The following is a 23,886-nucleotide window of genomic DNA, read 5'->3' as shown; positions in this document are numbered from 1 at the left end:
AAACCATTGTTCTAATAGGGGAAATCCACATCATTTAGTGACAAGCAAGTAATAGATTGAAATACAACTGCCAGGTAAAGATAGAAGTCAAACATTTGTTTTAATCCATGTGCCAATAAGTCAAAGCCAAAGGAAATAGCATTTGTTCTTTTTAAGATCCAGGTTTCTAAAGGGGCATTTAGATGAGGCATTTCCTTCCCAGGTGACAGGTGGAGTGCCTTTTCTAAGCAGGTACCTGCCACCTGTAGTTTTTCAAGTACTTAGATTAGATTGTACATTTTTTTAAAAAAAATCTAATTGGGGCACTTTAGCCAAAATATTTCAATCAACTTACTTCTCAAACACAACATAATTCTATTTTAAAATGCTTCCATTGTACTACCTTGTAAGAATCTCACGGGAAATCTTCTTAAGATTATTGGTAACTGCCCCATTTCAGACAAAGTTTCGCAATATTGAATTGCAGCTGAAATGACTATCTGGTCAGGAAAAATGGCTCTTGAGGAAAACAATATGTAGTACACCTGAAACCTGAGAAGAGTTATTACCTTACATTAATTCTTATGGCATATGAGTTACACAGTCACCCTGAGCAGAGTTGTACCTTTCCAAGACTGAATTCAAGGGGCTTAGAAGAATACAATTCTGCACACGATAGCACTGTTAGATGCATTTTTCCTACCTGGTTTACTGCACACGTTATTATATAATTTCTAAGATCCAGTGCCGTCACAATCTTGTAAAATACAAGTATAAAAATGACCTACTACAATTCAGTGGGCCAAATCGCTGTCAGGGAAACCGCCCCAACGGAACCAACTGTGCTTCTTTACGGTTTCTTTAGCATGGCAACATTGCACAAACTACTACAGCAAAAGGAAAATGAACTACCCAAATGCCCAGCTATTTATTCGTCTCTTCCTTGAAAGTAATGAGCATATGGCAAGATCCAGGATTCAGCACAATTCCAGGCTTTGTAAAAAAAATTAAGGCAAGGGAACAAGTGACAACCTGAAGGGGTTGCAATAGAATAAGATAAGAAGCTTCAAAAAGAAGAAAACAGCAATAAAGCAATGAACAATACAGATAAGGCAACTGAAGAGATATGTATAGGTAGGCCACGTTCTCGTCTTTTAATTGGGACAGGAATTGATAACGTAGTAGCAAAGGCTGTGAAGGCTAATCTAGAACCCTCGTTTCTCCATGTCGATCTTGGACACTGTACCTTATGGGGCATTCGTTCTTGCATGCCGGAACTCAGGCGACCAATCACGACTTTACTAATTCCCAGGGTTCACAAGTGCAAATCTCTCCCTTCAAATAACATTTTTTTCTCCCAAATCAATGTAGTGTTTTTGGCTACAGACGTACTGTGATATGCCTCGTTCTTCTCCCAATGATGGGATTAAAGGCATTTTTATAACTCAGCGACCCTCTGATCCTAAGCCCTGACCCACATGAAACGCAAAACATTTACGCTTTTCTCCCTTCTGTACTCCGCCTGTAAGAGATACACGATTGCTTAACTTAACGATTCAACCACAGGGACTTAATGGTGTTCTGTACTCCCCTGTAAATATGGCAGTTCCAAATTCTTATTACAATTGGTCTAGATGTGAAATGCAGGACACCCTTGCATTTAACAGTTCGTTTGAAACAGAAGACCAGTATGGTTAATACTGAAATCTCCCCAAATCCTTATACATTTACACTATCTACCAATGGACACACGCAAGAGTAGGGAAAACCGGAAAGGGTCAAGTCACGACTGGTAACATTTTCCATACACAAGGATACTCTGGAAGACAGAGGAAGGATAATATGTCGTTTGCCCCTCCATGTGAATCTAGAGACTGCGGCATAAGCCACAACTCGTAACAGCAGCATCGCAACAGTTAAGGCCTACTGCGTATTTGCAAAAAACGGGTCACACACTAAATTTAGAGCCAGCGTGTCGTTTTTTTTCAACCAGTTTTTATTTACACCTTTGTGCGTTAAGTTTAAAACTTAAACGGAGGGTCCCGTACTCGTATCACATTATGGATCTTTGCCTCAGTCATCTGTCTGATCAAAAACACATTCTATGCAACGTCACTGCTCGCAACTGCCCGGTCATTCCTTGATTTACAGCACATGGTTCGAACTGTTAACACAATCACTCAAAAATTATTCATGTAAAATGCAGCTCTGCTGAAGGAGTTTGTTTCGATACTCTCGTGTACCTGGCAGCAGTGCTCCCCTTTGTACATCCTAGGAAAATAGTTAGACCCCCCACATTTGATTGGGATCTCATTAAGAGAATTGAGATTAAGAGAATTCCCCCAGTGTCTTGTCTGAGCGGGTTATGAAGCTGCAGTTAAGACCGAACCACAAGAAAAGTTGTGTGCGGGAAGAGGACTTTAATATTCCTTCCAGAATCACTTGAGGACCCATGAAGACTCCATTTAAGAAACTCCAGATAAACAAGACGGAGCCAGTATTCACTTTGCCAAGCAGATTTAAGTTAGTATTTGAGTGTGGTTATTCATTCTTCCAAGTCAAGTGTGTTTAGTTCTTCTTCTAGCTCCTCCAAGTCCTCGCCAGTGAAAAGATTTTCGTCAACTGGAACGGCATCTATGATTCCATTTTCTTGAGCGTCTTCGATATCGCTGGCAGATTCCAAGTCATTTTGTAGTCCGTTCTCGAGTTCACCTCCGGATGCTTCACTCAGCTTGTTATCTGAAAGGGAAAACAATCTGTTCCACAGTCGTTTCTGAAGAACTGGGCCAGGAACAGGTAGGGAAGATTTCTCTAGGTCAGTGATGGCAAACCTTTTCGAGACCGAGTGCCCAAACTGCAACCCAAAACCCACTTATTTATTACAAAGTGCCAACACGGCAATTTAACCTGAATACTGAGGTTTTAGTTAAGAAAAAAGGGTTGGCTCCGAGGTGTGCGTTACTCAGGAGTAAGCTTGGTGGTAGTCGGTGGCTTTGCATTGAAGCAACCGTGCAACTCTTCCAACGGGTGAATCACGACCCTAGGAGGGTTTACTCAGAAGCAAGCCCCATTGCTAGCAACCGAGCTTACTCCCAGGTAAAGGATTGCGCTTTAGTTCTTCGCATGAAAATCGGTGGGGTTTAACAGCACTTAACAGGGTTACCTACACTGCTTCCCCAAAACTAGGTCTGAGGTTTAATGCTAATAATCGAGCCCAGTGGCCCAGGCCAGCCTAGATATGTGTGTGTGTGTGTGTGTGGGGGGGGGGGGTCTGTTTGCGCATGCCCACAGAGAGGGCTCTGAATGCCACCTCTGGCACCCGTGCCATAGGTTCGCCACCACTGCTCTAGGTTTACAGAAAAATGTAGAAAGGAACGAATAACCCCAAACGCTGTATTTGTGTATTTAAAAACCCAATCACAGAAACAATATCTACATGGTGAAGGCTAGGGTTCAAGGCCTTTGTGGTTTGTCGGGCTGGTGGTGGTGGTGGTGGTGGTAAAGTTTGTGCGGACAGAAAAGTAAAAACAAAAAGCTGAAGATGGAGGAGGGAAACAGAAAAATGGGAGGACCAGAAAAAGAAACACTGGGGAATGAAGGGTCAGACTGAAGACACTGCTAGGAGGAGGGACGAGAAGGAGTGGGAACAGAGACCCCCCCCAACTGCCCCTCCTCGTTATTTACTAAAACAACTGACTTTACGCTAACTGTAACTGAGAATATAGACTATGCAGCTCTAAGCAGCAAGGCTGATGTGCTCAGAAGAGACACTTTCAGAACTGATAACTCAAGACACCCAACGACGGAGCGGGTTACTGTGACCCTAAACAGTCCGATTTGGAAGTAACAGAAATGGGAGATTTACACCTTAACATGAACATGCCATTTACATAAAGAACTGGGCCAGGAACAGGTAGGGAAGATTTCTCCAGGTTTACAGAAAAATGTATAAACATTGAGGCAGTGGTGCCAAACTACCAACACTGTGAAGGTAAGAGGGCGAGGAAAAGGAAGGTAAGAGGTGAAAGCAGACTTAGGCCCCTCCCACACATGCAGAATAATTGTTTGCAAGCGGATTCAGCTATGCCGCACAGTAAAACCCAGGTGCAAAGTGCATTGAAAGTGGATTGAAAGTGCCTTATTTTGCATATGGGGAAGGGGTCTCAGAGGCTGGAAACGGAATAAGCAGAAGCAAAGAAAGGGGCTGGGGAACTGAAGAAACAAGACGCCCTCTCTTCTTGCTGGCTCTCGTTCTTGTATCACTTAAGAGCAGCAGTGGCGTAGTGGTTAAGGGAAGGTGCGTTCTAATATGGAGGAACCAGGTTTGATTCCCAGCTCTGCCGCCTGAGCTGTGGAGGCTTATCTGGGGAATACAGATTAGCCTGTACACTCCCACACACGCCAGCTGGGTGACTTTGGGCTAGTCACAGCTTCTCGGAGCTCTCTCAGCCCCACCCACCTCACAGGGTGTTTTTTGTGAGGGGGGAAGGGCAAGGAGATTGTCAGCCCCTTTGAGTCTCCTGCAGGAGAGAAAGGGGGGATATAAATCCAAACTCCTCCTCCTCCTCTTCTTCCTCTAAGACTGGTAATTATTTCACTAAAAAGCAAAATATAACCCGGCCCACCCTCAAACCTTACCATCCTTTTCAGCTGAAGTGTATGCGCTGAATCGCTCAAGGCTAGCTACGGTGATTCCAGTCTCATCCACGGCTTTCGGAACGTAAAGGTTCAAGTCCACGTCGTTTACGTTCACCAGCTCGTCGATCTGGAAGGAAAAAAAGGGAAAACAGGATTTGTTCCCCCTCCCGTGTAACCACCCTTCCTAATCTCTTGCTCCCTTTTTTTCCTTCATGTCAATTCACAACTGACTTATGGAAACCCTACAGGGTTTCATGGCAAGAGACGTTCAGAGGTGGTTTGTCACCACCTGCCTCCATTCAGTCAAATAAAAAGTGGCGGGTGTTTCGCAACAAACAATAATGAACATGTATTTTTTGTATAGATGCCATGAGCCCCTGAAGACATGTTTGAAGCCGGTAATGTGCCTGCAACTGGCCAGCTTGCGGTTTTCTGATACTGTACTAAGGACTCTCTGTATTATTACTGTAGAATGACTAGCAGACTTCATGCCTAGTGCACGCGAGCAGCGTGTAAGACACTTCAGGGTTGTAATCTGAAGGAAACTTGCTGCGAAGCATTTATTGTACATTGGGTAAATATCACAGGAGGTGATGATGGCCACTAGCCTGGATGGCTTTAAAAAGGGCTTGGACAGATTTATGGAGGAGGTGTCGATCTATGGCTACCAATCTTGATCCTCCTTGATCTCAGATTGCAAATGGCTTAGCAGACCAGGTGCTCAGGAGCAGCAGCAGCAGCAGGCCATTGGTTTCACCTCCTGCACGTGAGCTCCCAAAGGCACCTGGTGGGCCACTGCGAGTAGCAGAGTGCTGGACTAGATGGACTCTGGTCTGACCCAGCAGGCTAGTTCTTATCACTAGTTTATTATTGTTGTTGTTGTTATTATTTATTCAATTTAATAGACCGCTCCACCCCCCGAGGGTAGTGAAAATTGGAAGTATTCAGTTGTTCTGACTGCTAAGACGCTTTGGTGCAATATTAGTTATCGTTCGTGATTGTCTGCCTCCATGTCGTGAACCTGATATTTTTTGATCCAAATGCTAACCAGGGCCGACCCTGCTTAGCTTTGAGATCTAATATGATCAGGCTAGCCAGAGGCTTTTGAAGTCAAGGCTCCTAATCTTTAGGCAACCATTTCTTCTCCAAAAATGGTAAATTCTACAGCCAACACACCACCACCTTTCATGTAGCGCTGGCCAAAAATGTTATGTTGAATTACAGTTTCCTTTCTAGATATTTCTGATGCAACTACATGTCTGCAGCTGCTTTACCTCCTCTTCACCAGCGTCTTGGACATAATGAGTGTCATCTGCTTCTTCATCGTCTGCGTCCACGAGCTCTGGCCGGAATTCAAACACTTCACGTCCACTAATCTAGCCGTGAGGAAAGAAAGCGCAACACTTGGCTAAGAAACATGGAATACAGACACGGCCGCAAAGGCAAAGCTTGTGACTTTTTGCTGCATCGAAAAGGACTGTTCTCATCATTATCTGTACCACAAGAAACAAGTCTGTGGTGGGGAACTGTGCAGAAGTTCCCTACCACTGAGTGGCACAGAGCCACCTGCAAGGTCTTTGCAAGAGCTCCCCCTTCTGGCAGCCCCCCAATCTGCGCAGCACCAATACGGTGTCTGCGCGGCTTGTAGGGAACGTTGACCACAAGTTAACATTGCTGAGAAGTGGACCTTACCACCAACGCTTTGCCGGCCTTGAAGTCAGCTTTCCTTCTTTCCATATCTTGCTCGGCCTTATTAATTTTTTCTTGTCTTTTCCTTTTCTTCCAGGCAAGGAAAGATTCTAACGTAATTTTTGTAACGTATGGTCCTAAAGCGGCACGCTGAAAAATAAAACAAGATACTCAATGACTCTTCAATTTAATTTCAGGAGCTTTTCAAATATTAATAACCATATTGAGATTGGCTGCAACACTTTCGCATTTACCAGGATGTGCCTGGAACCTACTGTAAGGTCCCCTATATCTTTTAGCAGTGGCGTAGTGGCTAAGAGCAGGTGCACTCTTATCTGGAGGAACCGGGTTTGATTCCGAGCTATGCCGCTTGAGCTGTGGAGGCTTATCTGGGGAATTCAGACTAGCCTGTGCACTCCCACACACGCCAGCTGGGTGACCTTGGGCTAGTTACAGCTTCTCGGAGCTCTCTCAGCCCCACCTACCTCACAGGGTGTTTGTTGTGAGGGGGGAAGGGCAAGGAGATTGTCAGCCCCTTTGAGTCTCCTACAGGAGAGAAAGGGGGGATATAAATCCAAACTCTTCTTCTTCTTCTTTTATCATTATTCTCTTCGGAGCTGACAATTTAATAAGCATGAACTAAAGCCAGAACGATAACTGCTCAAATAAAAAAAAACCCCCAAATACTCCTTTTTGATTAAAAAACTGCCTGCTAGCCAAGATGATTGTTATTAAGGTATTTGGCAGAAACACTATAATCTGTTTTGAGAAATGCCGACAGTAAAAACACTCAAGGTGGAACATGAGCGCCCTCTGGTGACAGGAATTCAACATTACCTTGTCATTCCCAAGTAATAACAGAAGCTGAAATTTGTAATTAAAAAAATATCCTTAAGGAATTGAAAACGACTGGTTTATGTTCTGCTGTAACCCCATACATTTATTTTAATAACTTAGGAAACTATCACTTTCAAGGGTGGCTGATTATTATTATTATTTGTTTAATTTATTATACCGCCTACCCCTGAAGGGCTCTTAATTAGCATTAAGGCTCAGCGCCAAACACATTTAGCTAACTGGTCACCACAATCTTTCATGGCAAGTAATCAGTGGTGGGATCCAAAAATTTTAGTAACAGGTTCCCTTGCCAGCCCCCGCCCCTCAGCAAAGGGGGCAGAGGCGTACCTAGGCAAACCCGAGCCCTGGGCAAAACCTGAGTTGGATGCCCCCCCCATGGGCAGTCACCCCACCACATTTTTTTTTGCACCAGGTCATTTCTAAATCATCATCACATTATAGAAAATGCCCCAACTCACAAATCTGAACACAGCAGTGGTGAAACACACAGGTTCTTTGATAGACTGGTGAGATAAAAGGTAAGAAAGGCTGAGAATCCATGAATTGCAGGACCTGAAAGGGATTAACCCAGTTCAGGGAGTTACATTATTAGTCGCAATTGCTATATGGAACCTTCACGTTCAAAGGCAGGATGCCTCTCGGGGAGGCGAGGGCGTGGAGATGGAAAAGCGGACCCAATTAGCAACCCCCTCTCGGCACACACAAATAATTAGTAACCCACTCTCGGGAACTGGTGAGAACCTGCTGGATCCCACCTCTGCAAGTAACCTTCAACATGCAAGTGCTTTCCTCTCTGTGAGTCACGGACCGAGAATGACATGCCACAAGCATCTAGTGCGTTACCTCTTTCTCTATTAGATCTTCTAAAGAAATCTGTTCTTCCTTTTCTTCCTTCTTCTTGTCCTTTTTGAGCACAAAGCCCGGAGGGAGGGCATGGCGGTACATGCAGTTGTCTCCACCGCCAGGACAGACCCAAAACCATCCGTACTTGTTGTTTTCAATGGCGTCGAGGAAATACTTGCAGACCTGCCAAAAGCATTTATGGTCAAGTTCCGCTCTCCCACACGGATGGTCTTCTTTTAAAACATAACGATCGGGTAGAACGTAGCTTGCAAAGCTCTACTTCTAGCCACCAAATACAAATGGGGTCTACATACCTCAGGGACCGTCTGTCCCCATATGTCCCTGTTCGGCCCCTGTGCTCAGCAGAGGCTAATTTACTGGTGGTCCCGGGCCCCTCCATGATCCGGCTGGCCTCCACCCGGGTCAGGGCTTTCAGTGAACATGATGAAATGAACATTACCCCATATGTCCCTACTCGGCCTCTGCGTTCAGCAAACGCCAATTTGTTGGTGGTTTCCGGCCCCTCAATGATGCGGCTGGCCTCCACATGGGCCAGGACCCTTACGGCCCTGGCACCTGCCTGGTGGAACACTCTTCCTCCAGCTGTCCGGGCCCTGCGGGACCTTGGTGAGTTCCGCAGGGCCTGTAAGACCGAGTTGTTCCGCCGGGCCTTTGGAGTGTCCAGTCGCTGAGTGGCGCCCCCTTCCCCCTATGCTTCATGCACTCACCATCTTTATGCACTTTACCATCTTTATCACCGTCCTAGAGAGGAGTCTGGCCTCTCCCTCTTCTTTTTTGGGGAGATTTTAATGAATTGGACTATAGGACGCCTGTCACCGTTATATTAACCGCTGTTTTAAATAGATTTTAATGGATGTTAGTATTATATTGATTGTTGTGTGGTCACTATTGTGAACCTCTAATTAATTGTGTATATATTAATGTTGTGCAGCGCCCAGAGCCCCTTGGGGATGGGGCGGTTTATAAATCGAAAATAAATAAATAAATAAATAAAAGATTACTGCTTCTAAATAGGATGTTATCAGCTGTTGGCCTGATTCCAAGTAAAGCGACAAGGATGGGCGTTTCGTACAGTTTGTTTCAATCTGTCCCGGAAAACACAGATTGCCGCATGAAGCTGTAGTCAGAAGGGGGAAAAGCCACCCTCCCCTTACCTGCTGCATGAGTATCAGAAGAATTTCCATGTGTGTGAGGGGGGGGGGAGAGGAATTTTCCTCATCTGGTTGCAGACTCCCTCTCAGTGCATCCCACACTAGAAGAAGGCTACAATGGGGCAGAGGATGTAGCAAAGAATTCCTTCTGCTAACTTGCCATATTGGTGGCTCTACTGGATCCAACGCATAGTATGCAACTGCGTTTTGGAGGATATCCACAAGACGTAGTTTGCTGGTTCAGACAAAACACCAACTGTGGTTTTCCGCAAGAGGAAATGGCGGATCGAATAAGGGAAATGTACCATGGTTTAGCGTCACATGTCAATCAAGCCCGCAAAGACCTCTCATTAAATAAACTCAAGGTGGAGATTATTTATAGAGAATGCGATTTAAGACAAGCTTATAAAGACTTAGTAGGATATTTTGGTCAAAGCTTCACTTTATCCTTCATATATAATCAGTTATGATCATGATAACGGGTGCTTAAAATACACTAGCTTAAGGCGACGTGACTGTAGATTGCTGAGAACGACCTTTGCTGATGCATTGAACTTCTTGAGAATAAGTCATTGTTCAAAAAAAGGTCCCATATCTGCCTAGACAACTGTATTGTCTAGCTTGCCATAATGTTACATAATCAACTGGCTACCAATAAGATGTTATTTGTCATTATGTCTGCATAACATATCATTGTTCTAACCCTAACTATGTTGTCTGATTTTAAAATGCACCAAATAAAGCTCTAAAAAATAAAGCTCTAGGAGCAGTGGCGTAGGAGGTTAAGAGCTCGTGTATCTAATCTGGAGGAACCGGGTTTGATTCCCAGCTCTGCTGCCTGAGCTGGGGAGGCTTATCTGGGGAATTCAGATTAGCCTGTACACTCCCACACATGCCAGCTGGGTGACCTTGGGCTAGTCACAGCTTCTCGGAGCTCTCTCAGCGCCACCTACCTCACAGGGTGTTTGTTGTGAGGGGGGAGGGGCAAGGAGATTGGAACCCCCTTTGAGTCTCCTGCAGGAGTGAAAGGGGGGATATAAATCCAAACTCTTCTTCCTCTTCTAAAAAGTTGCTATTGTTCTGGTAACTATTAAGGATGCATGTTCATTTCATCATTACAGCTTGAACATGTTGCATGTTACGCACACGGATGCTGCAAGAGCACCTGATAAGCTTTCTATTCAAAAAGGTTTATAAAATGACATTATAAATACATCATCCACATATAAATATACGACCCACATATAACAGCATTAAAATCCAACCAATCCAATTTGATTTTTCAAACGATTTTAACAAGCTACTGGAACGCAACGCAAGGAAAAGGACATACTATTTGTGTTTTGGGTTTTTTCTTTTCGGCCTCACCATGCTTCTTGTTCACCACCTCCTCCAACTTCTTCTCGTCCCAGTTTTCCATTGTGTCTAGACAGAACAGACAAAACTCGCACTAAAACCAAAGGAAAAGCCCCAGCTGTCTTAATCAGATTCGAGAAAAGTAGAACCAGACTTGTATGTATTTTGCAGGAAGAAGATGCAGGTCAGAAATATTACCGTAAAAAAAAACCTCCCAGGATTCAACATCCTCACTGCTTTCTAGATTTCTAACTGGGCTACGTGAACAGCATCTTTTCTTTTCTTTCAATTTACTCTTCTTTCTCATGAAGTCTTCAGCAAAACGCCTTGCTTGAATGTTGACACTTCTTACGATTTCAGCCATTTTGAACTATTTGACCTGGCACTTTTCAGATTAACAGTTTGACTACATTAAAAGCATATCCAAAACAGCATAGACACATTGCTTTTGTGTATATAATCAGAGGTGGGATCCAGCAGGTTCTCACAGGTTCCCGAGAGTAGGTTACTAATTATTTGTGTGTGCCGAGAGGGGGTTACTAACTGGTGATTTTTGCCTTAGTTACACCCCTCCTCTCAGCAGTAGCACGCAGAACTTGAAGCAGAGGTGCACCGGTGTGCGTAGCAGCGTGCGCCTGCGTGCATTCGTTTCCCCCCCAAGGACAGGCGCAGCGGCTGCGTCCTTGCCACAGCCCCACTTAGGAATGCCCCGCCCCCGGAATGTCCGGCCACGCCTCGTTGTGCCCTGCCCAGCCCCATTGGCGCTAGGCCACAATTTGAATCCCACCACCATGGGAACCTGTTACTAAAAGTTTTGGATCCCACCACTGTATATAATGTACAAAAAACCCACACCCTTTCTGGCCACATCACTGAAATGGTAAAACTGCTCCCATCTAATTTAAAGCCTTCATTTCCACACAGTTGAAAGAGAAGGCGAATAATTGGCGAACTGTGATCGTAGACGAATTCTTTTTGTTTTCGTTACATAACCAGGCAGCTAACTCTAAGTAAACATTAAACTATGTGGTGTTCTGCATGGACCACATATCCCGGGATAAGGAGGTGAAACATCCCAGTTCGGCCATGACTTCCGGGTCTAACTCAGGCCCGCCCAACGAGATTTCCCTTGTCCCGGGGTTTCCAAAAAACAACAAATTGGCAGTTCTTTTTTAAAAAACTGCACTGCTCCTGCTCCCATGCAAACACCGCAGGAGACGGGCCGGTTTATTTTTCCCGCCTCACTGCCTGCAGCCAATCAGAACGTCGGACAGTTCGCGCATGTGCGGCAACATTGGCGAGGAAAATGAAACTAAATCTGTGCATCACCTGGAGTTCTTCCTCCTGAACGCGCTGATGGGCTGCTGTGCAGAGGGAGAAACCGAGATACAAACATCCCGGTATGTATGATCCCGGTTTCCCCCCGGGGATATTATGTCCGTCCGGAAAACGCCATCAACAACAAAAGCAGTTGGCCCAAGCATTTGTTGTTTTGGAGAATAATGTTGGACTGAGTTCAGAACAGTCCAATAGATTTTTTTCCCCACTTCCTCACAGCTGCTGCTTGCAAGTCTCAAAAAATCAGGATTAAGAGGTGGAGAAGATCTGTTGGACAAAAAGACCCTCCTGGCTGTTTTGCCACGGCAATTCTCTCAGCGCTGCCTTTCTGAGGTTCTCAGGAACACTGGGGAAAGAGACATCTGCCTCTGCTAGGACCTTCCACTGGTGCTGCGTTCCCTGTGATGAATTATTGCTTCCTTTCCAGTTGCAAATATTTCCTGGCCTCTTGCAGGACTGCAAACAAACTCTACTCTAGAGGTCTGCAACCTGCGGCTCTCCAGATGTTCAAGGACTACAATTCCCATCAGCCCCTGCCAGCATGACCCACTGGGCTGATGGGAATTGTAGTCCATGAACATCTGGAGAGCTGCAGGTTGCAGACCTCTGCTCTACTCCATTTGTTCTTCTACACAAGAAGGCTCAGCAGAACAGTTTGGTGCTTCTACTGCACATCTGTGCACGGATCTGTGCATTCTGAACACAGACATATATCTAAATGTTCTATTTTCCAAAGGACGCTTACCCTTCTCAAGCTCTTCATCTCGTCCGTCAATGTAAACACTTCTCTTCTCACACTTTCTCTCCAAAGACAAGTCGTGAGAAAATTTGCACTTGTCTCCTTTGGTGCACTGCCCTTGCTTGAAGAAAGCACAAACTACAGATTTGGGATCAGCACCTGTAATAGAGGCAGTTTTGTCATTTACTTTTCCACACACCCTCACCCCCCCTCATTTGATGCAGGGAGACGACAAGCCTCCTGGTTGAGACACAGAAGGTAACAAAACAGAAGGTTCCTCGCTTTACCTTTGCTAATTTTCTGGGCAGCAACTACAGGTTTGAACAGCTCGTTCAGCTCCTGCAATTCTTTCTTCTTGTCATCTTTCTTAAATTTCTTGTCACCATCTACTTGAGCAGCCTAGAAGAGGATGACATCGCCGGTCAGGGAGAATCACAAGACTTTGGTGGACGTGTGCAGCTGCATGCTAGACAGGATCTATGAAAAAGCTCTGCAAAAGATAAAACTCTAGTCCCCCCCAAGGACAACAGAGAATCATTTGGTGGGCCACCAAGAACTTGCTATGTTCCTGGATTTTTTGCAAAGGTTGGTAAGCTGGGTGGACCTTGGTCTGATCCTCCACGGCAATTGCTTTGAAATGTACAGGCCAATTTGGGAGGGGGGTTTAGGAGGCAGCAGCGCCCTCTGCTGGTGGAAATGCCAAGCCTGGGGCACTTACCCTGGCAAAGGGGAAAATCTGCTGGTGGGCCTCCTGAGACACCCTGAAATGGCACAGAGCACCATGCCAGCACTCCCACCAGCTCTGCTGGCATAACGGGGGGTGTTCTGGAGGTGTGGCGGGGGCGGGGGGGGGGGACGGGGGAGAGAAGCTGACGTTGTCGGCTTCCATCTTAGCATAGTCTCCCAGGACACCAGAATCCAGTATCATGACAGTTAGATCATGGTGATCATATCCTATCCAGCAGAGGTATGAGTCAGCAAGAAAGGAATGATCTGACAGCTAACAAACTGGTTCTAACCAGTTTCAAGTGACCTTTACAATGATTGGTAGAGCCATGTATATAAGCAACTGTATTGTACTGTGCCTGTGTTCCTTAGGGAAACAAGGGCATGGCGAAGCACTTCGTTGGACTGCTCAATATTCCTGCTTATTCTAAGTTGTATATAGTTTCTTGTACATAGAGCAACTCAATGGTAAAAGCCTTCTTTTGAATGAAACAGCTGTGTGGAGTTTTTCTTCATGAAGGTGGGAGTGTGCTGTACAAGACCACTTGTTCTACTCTGAGTAGCACCGCTCAATTCTGCTATCATCCAGAGAATGGACTTCCGCAGCCCTTTTAGGTGGCCCATTTTTTGCCTCCCTGCACTGCTGAAAACCCCCTGTAAGGGGCAGGGCGGAGCTGCAGCAGCGCCATCCCTGGTCTCCCTAGCGCTCTAGATTGGGCTGTAGCAATACATCGAGAGGAACGTTTAACACAGGATAATTAAGTTCTCTGAACCATTAAGAGTTTTGCAAATTGGACACCATACCTGAGCATCAAGCCTGCCATGAAGGGATGCCATTAAGAACAGACAAGGCCTGTAGCCAACCTTATAATTAAGCCATGTCACATCATCTGCTGCCCGCCCACACATATGTCCTGACCAGTGGTGGGATCCAAAAGTTTTAGTAACAGGTTCCCTCGCCAGCAAAGGGGGCAGAGGCGTGCCTAGGCAAACCTGAGCCCTGGGCAAAACCTGAGTTGGATGCCCCCCCCATGGGCAGCAAAGGGGGCAGAGGCGTACCTAGGCAAACCTGAGCCCTGGGCAAAACCTGAGTTGGATGCCCCCCCCCCCTGCATGGGCAGCCACCTCACCACATTTTTTTTGCACCAGGTCATTTCTAAATCATCATCACATTATAGAAAATGCCCCAACTCACAAATCTGAACACAGCAATGGTGAAACACACAGGTTCTTTGATAGAGACTGGTGAGATAAAAGGTAAGAAAGGCTGAGAATCCATGAATTGCAGGACCTGAAAGGGATTAACCCAGTTCAGGGAGTTACATTATTAGTCGCAATTGCTATATGGGACCTTCACGTTCAAAGGCAGGATGCCTCTTGGGGAGGCGAGGGCGTGGAGATGGGAAAGCGGACCCAATTAGCAACCCCCTCTCGGCACACACAAATAATCAGTAACCCACTCTCGGGAACTGGTGAGAACCTGCTGGATCCCACCTCTGGTCCTGACATTTCATGTGATTACATAGCGTGCACTGAGGGGAAAAGCAAGGAACCGTTTGCTCACCTGCCGTGGGTTTTGCTGACCAAATTTCACCTGATGGGTCACGGCCTTGATGAACTTCTGCTGCTTTGCTCCTTTCTTGTTCTTTAAACCAAAGGTTTTGTCCTGCGTTGGAAAGGTTTGTAGAAATTGGATGTGTGCGAGATTTTCTTTCACAGATTCATTCATTCCTTTTATTAAATACAGTCACAGACCAGCAAAAAGACTGACACACAAGCACAGCCACAACGTTAACGGACAGTTGCCAAGCAATTTCACACAATGCCAATATTGTCTGCATTCGGCTAGCAATGTAACAAGACTGTGACACTGAAAACAAAACTCTTTACCTTCGAATAAAAACTGAACGTGTCAGTCACTAGGGGGACCACAATAACTTGAATATCCGAGTACTTGATTAGGAAAGTCAAAAACTGCTCTCTGAAACTAACAGGCCTTGCTCATCATTGAGCTGTGGACTTTTTCTACCCGATGGATCCCTTCTGGCCTACCTCAAAAATCTATCATCCTCATTACTGAGACGCTTCTTGATGCAAACTCGTCTAAATTTTCTCCCCTCTGCAGTTATCCGTGGCAGATTCCTTCAGGTCCTGTTACAAGCAAGAACTTGTCAATGGCTCCTTCCGCACATGCAGAATAATGCACTTTCAACCTGCTTTCAATGCTCTTTGAAGCTGTGCGGAATGGCAAAATCCACTTGCAAACAGTTGTGAAAGTGGTTTGAAAACGCATTATTCTGCGTGTGCGGAAGGGGTCAATGTTTGCCCAACCAAGTGGAAACAGCTGCTCATATACTCCTGCATTGTTCTCGCCACACAGAACTCAGGAGTCTCTACATTGAACCTCATATTAATTCATGTCTTGCCACTTCTGACCAAGACAAGCTACGTCTGCTTTTGAACAACTGCTGCGCTAAAAGAACTGCAGACGGAGCAAAGTTTTTGGCAACAGCTTTATCAACACCTGTGCACTCCTGTTGATCACCTAATAACCTTTTGTTGTTGTTATTGTCAGTCTGATCCTATGCCTAATAAAGGTAATGAGATTTTTTTTAAAAAGAACTTGAATATCCAAAAGGCCTAGTCAGCAGGGGCAAGATGAAACCGTTTCTAATGTCCTTGCCAAATTCAGAACGCAGAATATGATTGTCGCAATTGCATTTGAATTACGAGGACATAAATGTGCCCCCAGAGGCCACCGATGGAACATCCCGCTAAGCAGTGTTGACGAAAAAGCATTAAGTCGAGCTCCCAAGAAAGCACATCGGAATTTGATAATAGAAGTAATAGCTTTAAATACGGTGCAGCAGCAAGTCCCGTCCATAGCTATATTAACCTATATTGACTTGTCTCATTTCATAGCTCGTTGTCAATAAGATGCTGACAAACTGAGCTCTCTGACCTCCTGAAACCTGGGCCCTTTCCGCACGGGACAAATACAGCGCCCTGGGGACGGCAAAAACGCATGGGGGGCGCAGCTGCTTCGCAGTCGCGCCGCCCTCGCTCCTCCCCAGCGGCGCGAAGCCGCCACTTTCCCACCTCACTCCCTGAGCGAGGTTTTTGGAAAACGTGCGAACGCCAGCAGCTGGAAGGCGCCATCCCTCCCCCCCTTGCCCGATCGACCTACCTTCTCTGCGACTGTCCGGCGCGTCGCCGAGGCCTGGGGACACGCCCCCCCCGCCCTGCGACTCCAGAGCGGTCATGCAGGGCAGGTAGGTCGATCGGGTGACGGTGCTCCGCGGCGCCGTCTTCCCTTTCGTTACCGGGACCATTCGCATGTACGCTGACCCAACCCCCAGCGTGGCCGTGCGGAAACGGCCCTGAATCCAGTAACTGGTCTGGAGCTTGGCCTCACAGAAGTTTTTTTTTGGTTACTGTCATGGATGGGCTGATGGGATTTGTAGTCCATGAACATCTGGAGAGCCGCAGGTTGCAGACCCCTGCTCCAGACAGATTGTGGGTCAACTGAAAGGGGCATAAGGTCTGTCAGTTGAAGGTATACTTTCACCCAGTAATTAATGATAGCCATCCACGCTCTATTCTCCACTTCCAGTATACCAGCCTCCTGTTGGAGATTAGACTCTTTTTTTTTTTTGGCTTATCTACTTTTATTACCTTTCAGCGGCTGAACAACTTTTCTTGCTTATTTTTGCTCCTGACATATGTGGCCATCTGATTTTAGAAGTTCTTCCTCAAATAAATGCCACAGTGAAGGACCTTTATTTATTTAATTGGTTTTGTATACTGCCAGTTTTGTTTACACAACTTCTTGCAATATTGGCTAGGTGATGAAATCTACCCGTTCAGGACAGTTGTACAAATAAGTTAAAGGGACGAAAGAGGTGAGACAAAAAAGATTTTAGAAGAATGTAAAGATCTGTGGAAACACCGACTCATGATCACTGTCACTCGAGCATAATCAGAAATAAAAGTGGTTGCTTAAAATGGAACTTAACCACAAGCACACCAATTTTATCACATGTCTGTCTGTCTGTCTGTCTGTCTACCTACCTACCTACCCACCTACCCACCCACCACCTGAAGGGCTCTGGGTGGTGCACAACATATAATTCGAAGTAGAGCACAGTTTAAAACATAACAAATACAGCTATAATAACATATATATGGCTCTAAAGGGTTAAATAGTTAAAACCTCTATTAAAACACAGCGTTACAGTATATAATGCCTCGCGTCCGGCAGCTAAAACCCTCCCGAGAGGGGAGTGGTAGGTCCCTCAGATGTTATAAGGACCATCAGAGAGGGGAGATCCCCAAAAGGGGGGCGGTGCGCTGCATCAGTGGCTGGTCTCTCCAAAAGCCCGGTGGAATAACTCAGTCTTACAGGTCCTGCGGAACTCACCAAGATTCCGCAGGGCCCGGACAGCTGGAGGGAGAGAGTTCCACCAGGCAGGGGCCAGGGCCGTAAAGGCTGTAACTATTCCATGCTGTGCCCTCTCAATTGCTATTTCTGAATGACTGAATGCTGAAACAGGAATAAAGTGGCAATTACAGACAAAGCACAGTAATGTTGCATCTGTGGAATGTGAGCCCTTAACATAGTCTTCCATACAACACAGCCTAAAAACATAGCCTAAAATCAATTTCTTTTCTCCTCGTAATTTTATATCAACTACTGTTATGTGCACAGAGGTGTGCATTCCATCCATATGCCAATTTGCTTTTGGGCTGCACAATTTACATTGCTGCAGCATCAAACTGAATGTGTATCAATTTAGTCAGCAAGGGAAGCATCTATACTGCTTGCCAGGAACTAGATCTTCTGGACTTCTATTTTCAGGGGAGAGTGAAATCATTGGCCAGAACTTTCCTGTCATCCCTTCAACAGACATGTTAACAAGTTAGGTTTTTGGGTGCCAACTGGAGATGGATAAGCGGCATTTCCCACATTCCAGCTACGATCTTCGCAAGAAGTCATCTCTATGAGATGCCTACACCAAAGTTGGTTGGTATGCCAAATGTTAGTGCCGGATCCGGTTCTCTGGAATGAATCCTCTTTAGGCACGTGAGTAGAACACTTTTACTTTAGAGAGCATCTGGCAGAGAAGAAAGTTTTGGGAAAACCTGGCTCTGTGTTTACTTTGCTGATAAACTATTACGATGGCTCGTGTCCTTGCAGCTTCTTCTTGTGGTTGTTAGCCGCCTTGACTCACGGACGTAAAGCAGGATATAAGTGTTTTAAAGAAAGAAATCTTGTATAAAGGCTCACTCTCCAGTTGCTGACCCTTAGTCAATATGAAAGTTGCACTAGGAATTTTAATTTTATTATTATTATTATTATTATTATTATTATTATTATTATTATTATTATTATTATTATTATTATTATTATTATTATTATTTAATTAATTTTAGTATACTGCCCTATCCCCGAAGGGCTCAGGGCGGTGTACAGATAAAACATCAGCTAAAAACATACATATAATTAAAACAACAGTCATATCTTAAAACATCGCCCGCGCCCTTACGAAACCCTCCTAATGTGAAATAATGGGTCCTGATGGTATTAGGGCCCATGGGGGGTAAAGAGGAGGGAGCAGGGGCACCCTCAGCGGCCGGTCTCTCCAAAGGCCCGTTGGAACAACTCAGTCTTACAGGCCCTGCGGAACTCACCAAGGTCCCGCAGGGCCCGGACACCTGGAGGGAGAGTGTTCCACCAGGCCGGTGCCAGAGCCGTGAAGGCCCTGGCTCGAGTGGAGGCCAGCCGCATCATTGAGGGGCCGGGGACCTCCAGTAAATTGGCCACTTCCTGCTAAGCGCCAGAGGTCGTGAAGTTGGGACATACTGGGCATTAATCACCCGGGTCCCGAACGTCACGCAGGAGATCCCGCAGGCCGCACAAGGCCTTACAGGTCAACACCCACACCTTGAAGATGATTCGGAATTCAACCGGGAGACAATGCAGGCGGTGCAACACAGGTTGAATATACTCTCAAAAGGCGCCCCCTGTGAGCAAATGAGCCTTATGAAGGAATGGTATTCTGTGTGACTGGCTGGAAGTTGCTACATGACCTCCCATCCCACTAGGAGAAGCAGTTCTTAAAAGAAGTGATGTCAAACCAATTAAAATTTCACAGTATTTGCCAGCTCCTTTTATTCGCCTCTCTGCAGTGTCATTTCCTGGGATTTCTATTTACAGCCCCTGATTTATATATATACCTCTCTTGTAGAAAACATTCTGTTCCACAGATCTGGAGAAAAGCATTCTTGGCTTCATTACGCAGCACTCCTAAACAGAATCACTGGGATCTAAGCCCACTAAACTCTGGGGATTCCTCTTCAAAACACATTCTTCTGATTCAGCTGCTAGGCTGCAATCCTGCACTTAGAGCATGTCGTAAACAGTTCAGTGTGACTTATTGCTGAGCAAACAGGAACCGGATTGGGTTGCTAACTATAGTAAATATATTTACAATGCGAACAGGTCATCGCTTCCTAAAACACAAGCAAAAAATCTTCCACTTGGCAACTTTATGATTATCAAAGTTAATGATTCTTCAATGAAGGCCGAGTTTCAGATTTGTTTTATCACTGATTGATATGGGAATATATACCAACCTAATACACATATCTGAGAAAACAGGCAAGGCCTTTAACTTGCGCTACTGTCATGATCACCTACAATGACCTGTTCAGGTGCTATAACTGTGTTTACAGGTCAATCATAGTATTATTTGAATGCTAGAATGCAAGTTTCTTTTTTTAAAGGAATACGCGAATGGAATTATATTAGGTTCAAGATCCATTTTTTAATTCTCATGCCAAGGCTTTCTTGTATTCAGCTCGGTACCCACCAGATCAAAGCCGATAAAACCTATTGCACCATCCAGTTCAACTAAATTCGTTCAGCACTGGAGAGTACCAATGTATTGTACCAAAACAAACACTGTCCCCATTTCAAAGGAAACTGGCTAATAGTGAATTTGTACGGGTCGGCCCTATGCATTCCAACTTAAAAGTGCTCAGTCTTACATGATATTGGGATGTTAATCCATGAAAATTTATACTGGCACAACATGTTCCTACAGATGGAAACTCAGAAATGATCCCAGCTGAGTTCAGCCGAATACTCAAATGTGAACAGAAGTGCAATCTTAATTTTACCATTAAAATCTCCTGACTAATAATACTGACGCTCAAGGTTGTTGGGAAACATCACTATTTTGATCTAGCCGCCAAATTCCTGCTAAATACTCACTGGTAATACACACTAGGTTGGAGCATTTTCATCAATTTCTACTTCATGTACCCCACAATCAAACTTTGCCATCGAAAACTGCCTTTCCCAAATTGAATCGAAATTCTGTTTCAAGACCAGGCCTTCAGCCACACCAGACTCCCCCAAAACTGAAGTAAGACATATTCTCTTCAATTTCTTCAGTCCTATTTACTGTTTTGCAACAGATGTCAAGTTCCTTTTTGGCATTTCAATAAGGAGTGAAAACAGGCACCGTGGAAAACATAACGCAATCTACAATGCTGAGGTATTTCTACTGGCTAATTATCTAAGATCTAATTCAGTATCATGTACAAGGAGCGAAGCAGGGTAAAATACAAACTCAATGGTTCACAACTCTAGGTAGAGACAGCTATACATGGATGTGCTTTGTGAAAAAGCAAACTCGTGTCTGAATTGTACCACGTCAGTTGAGGAACACAACTGAACAATGCTCCATGTTAAATTATTCCCTGCACATAGAAAACTAGCAAACCAGCATGAAACTAAGCTACAGTGGCATAGTGGTTAAGAGCAGGTGAACTCTAATCTGGAGGAACTGGGTTTGATTCCCCGCTCTCCGCTTGAGCTGTGGAGGATTATCTGGGGAATTCAGATTAGCCTGTGCACTCCCACACATGCCAGCTGGGTGACCTTGGGCGAGTCACAGTTCTTCAGAGCTCTCTCAGCCCCACCCACCTCACAGGGTGTTTGTTGTGAGGGGGGAAGGGAAAAGGATATAAATCCAGCTATTCTTCTTCTACATCTCTCACCACAGGCATAAAAAGATTCTATGAAGTATTTCCCATGGAAAAGCATACAGTTATGTGGCTTTGCAGCTGGTGTTTGCACAGAATAAATCTGGGTAAAAGGGGACCGGAAGTCAAAACTGCCCTGGGAACGATCCTCAGGCCCTCCACTGATGCGGAGTCAGAGCCAGCCGTGCAAAGCTGCAACGGAATGCCTTCCACAGTCCAACTGGCCCTGTCAAAAAAACACACTGGGGTCAAGCAAGCAAGAATAAGCTTGCCATGATGGGTCCAGGCATAGGATGGGGGAGGATGGCACACCATATTACCTGCCAGCTCCTGCCAGTGACAGCTTGTCATTCTGCTCCCCTCCTGTAAGGAAGCGATATACCCAGGCAGGGTACAGCGAGGCTGGGCACCACACTGCCGGCCTGGGCCTAGCAATCTCCCCAACATTTCCTCCCAGAACCAGACAGGAGCAGTGATGCCAGGACATGAGGAGTTTGCATTTAAACCCTGCTTTTATCGACCTTCAAGGAGAGTCAAAGCAGTTTTACAAACCCCTTCCCTTCTCTCCACAACAGACACCTTGTGAGGCGGGTGGAAATGACCGAGTTCAGAGAGAACCGGAACTGGCCCAAAGTCATCCGGCAGGCTTCATGTGGAGAAGCAGGGAATCAAACCTGGTTCTCCAGATTACAGTCTGTTGCTCTTAACTACTACACTGTGGCCTGCCTTTACCCAGTGCTGCTGTCCTCACCATTCTGCTAGCTACCTAACTGGCATAGTAACAGCCGATTGGACCAAGAGGAAAGAAACAGGGCACCGTGCCTCCCAGCTCACCCAGCAGCGACAGCCAGGTAGAGGGCGACGGGGACAGAAACAGACCATCTACCTCTTTCTTTACAACACAGGTGTCAAACTAGCAGCCCTCCAGATGTTATGGACTACAGTTCCCATCATCCCCTGCCAGCCTGATGCTGGCAGGGGATGATGGGAACTGTAGTCCGTAACATCTGGAGGGCTGCGAGTTTGACACCTATGCTTTACAACAATAGCAGCCTCACTGGCCAGCTTATCTCCCCCTAGCCGCTGCACTACACAGAGTAGCAAGTCCCCCAACAGGGAACAGGGGCTAGGGTGGCCAGATTCAGGTTGGGAAACTCCTGGAGAGATGGGGATGGAGCCTGAGGAGGACAGGGCTCTCACTGGAATACAATGCCGTAGACTCCACCCTCCAAAGCATCCATTTTCTACATTGGATCTGACCTCTGCAGTCTGGAGATGACCAGTACCTTCAGGAGATCCCCAGGTCCCGGGAGGCAACCATCCCTAGTTGAGGCTGAAGAAGACAGGGTGTAGGGAGAGACTTCAGTGGGGTGCAATGCCATACAGTTTCCCCTCCAAAGCATCTGTTTTCTTTGGCGAATTGATCTGTATAGACTGGAGATGACTTGAAATTTGGGTCCCACCTGGAGGATAGTCCCCCTAGTGATGATTGGAGAAGGCAGGGATTGGGGAGGGACTTCACTGGCTACAATGTCAGAGAGTTCCCCCTCCAAAGCATCCATTTTCTCAATGGGATCTAACCTCTGTAGTCTGGAGATGACTTGTAAGTTAGGTCCCACCTGGAGGATAGTCCCCCTAGTGATGATTGGAGAGGGCAGGGATTGGGGAGGGACTTCAGTGGCTACAGTGTCAGAGAGTTCCCTCTGGGGAACTGAACGCTACAGACTGGAGCTGACCTGTCACTCTGGGAGATCCCCAGGTCCCACCTGGAGGCTGGCATCCCTAGTGCAGAGTAGAGAGGGCAGGGTTTGGGGAGATTCCTCAGTGGGAGCCTCGAAAACGCTCATTTTCTCCAGGGGAGCTGTTGCCTGGAGACCGTCAGATCCCACCTGGAGGTTGGCAACCACAGCCTTACCCACCTTCGCCAGACGCTTCCCGCCTCCCGAGCCGGAGGGTCAGGGGAGACCGCCTTGCCACCCCGCTGAGGCCTTTGGCCACAACCTCCCTCCCGCCCAGCCAGGCCTCTCGGGCAGAACGGAGGCTCACCTCGATGATCTTCTCCTTCTTCTTCTGGTCCGCCTTTTTGTTGGCGGCCGCCGGGGGCGGCTGTTTCTTCGGGGGCATCGCAGGGGAAGGGGAGAGGCGGCCGCCGGGAAAATCGGACGGGGGGAGGAAAGGGCCAAAACCAGGCGCCGCCGAGGGAGGGAGAAAAATAGAAGCCGAACCAGCGCTTTGCGTTTGCGACAGGCCGCCAATGACGGAAGCGGCAAAGCATTATGGGAACGGAAGGAGGGGGAAGAGAGACGTCTGTGCTGAATGCGCACGCGCAGGCGGCGCCCTACTCCCCTCCCCCTCCTCTCGGCATGGCAGGTTTTCGATAACGTCACGCCATTCTAGACGCTATGGCAACGGAGAGTGACAGCGGGAAGCGGGGCGGGCGCTTGGGTGGCTGAGGAGGGCTTGTCATTGGCCAAGCGGCTCCCGACAAGGCTTTTC

The 23,886-nt window shown here is 46.4% G+C and overlaps 1 protein-coding gene across 1 annotated transcript; it reads right to left on the bottom strand.

Annotated features, from left to right (window-relative positions):
- Positions 1–75: 75 nt before the first annotated feature.
- On the bottom strand, positions 76–23,662 carry ZC3H15 (zinc finger CCCH-type containing 15). The gene is made up of 10 exons (XM_048486029.1): positions 23,437–23,662; positions 14,903–15,004; positions 12,900–13,011; positions 12,619–12,771; positions 10,513–10,604; positions 8,008–8,190; positions 6,310–6,456; positions 5,892–5,993; positions 4,618–4,744; positions 76–2,718 (listed from the first exon to the last, which is right to left on the bottom strand). Exons 1-10 carry the CDS (start codon positions 23,512–23,514, stop codon positions 2,525–2,527), a joined length of 1,290 nt encoding a protein of 429 aa, XP_048341986.1. The 5' UTR covers positions 23,515–23,662; the 3' UTR covers positions 76–2,524.
- Between the last annotated feature and the right edge of the window lie 224 nt (positions 23,663–23,886).

Source organism: Sphaerodactylus townsendi, linkage group LG02 (assembly GCF_021028975.2).
Source record: "Sphaerodactylus townsendi isolate TG3544 linkage group LG02, MPM_Stown_v2.3, whole genome shotgun sequence".
NCBI lineage: Eukaryota > Metazoa > Chordata > Lepidosauria > Squamata > Sphaerodactylidae > Sphaerodactylus > Sphaerodactylus townsendi.
The sequence above is the reverse complement of the archived record's forward strand: the minus strand, read 5'-3'. Positions and strand labels throughout refer to the sequence as shown.

What these genes read in the sequence shown, in the direction of transcription:
- ZC3H15 (XM_048486029.1), bottom strand. Translation starts at nt 23,514, where the DNA reads ATGCCCCCGAAGAAACAGCCGCCCCCGGCGGCCGCCAACAAAAAGGCG. An exon ending in GTCAGCAAAACCCACGGCAG is followed by an intron (nt 13,012 to 14,902) that starts GTGAGCAAACGG and finishes ATCCTCTTCTAG; the next exon opens with GCTGCTCAAGTAGATGGTGA. An exon ending in AGATGAAGAGCTTGAGAAGG is followed by an intron (nt 10,605 to 12,618) that starts GTAAGCGTCCTT and finishes TGTTCTGTCTAG; the next exon opens with ACACAATGGAAAACTGGGAC.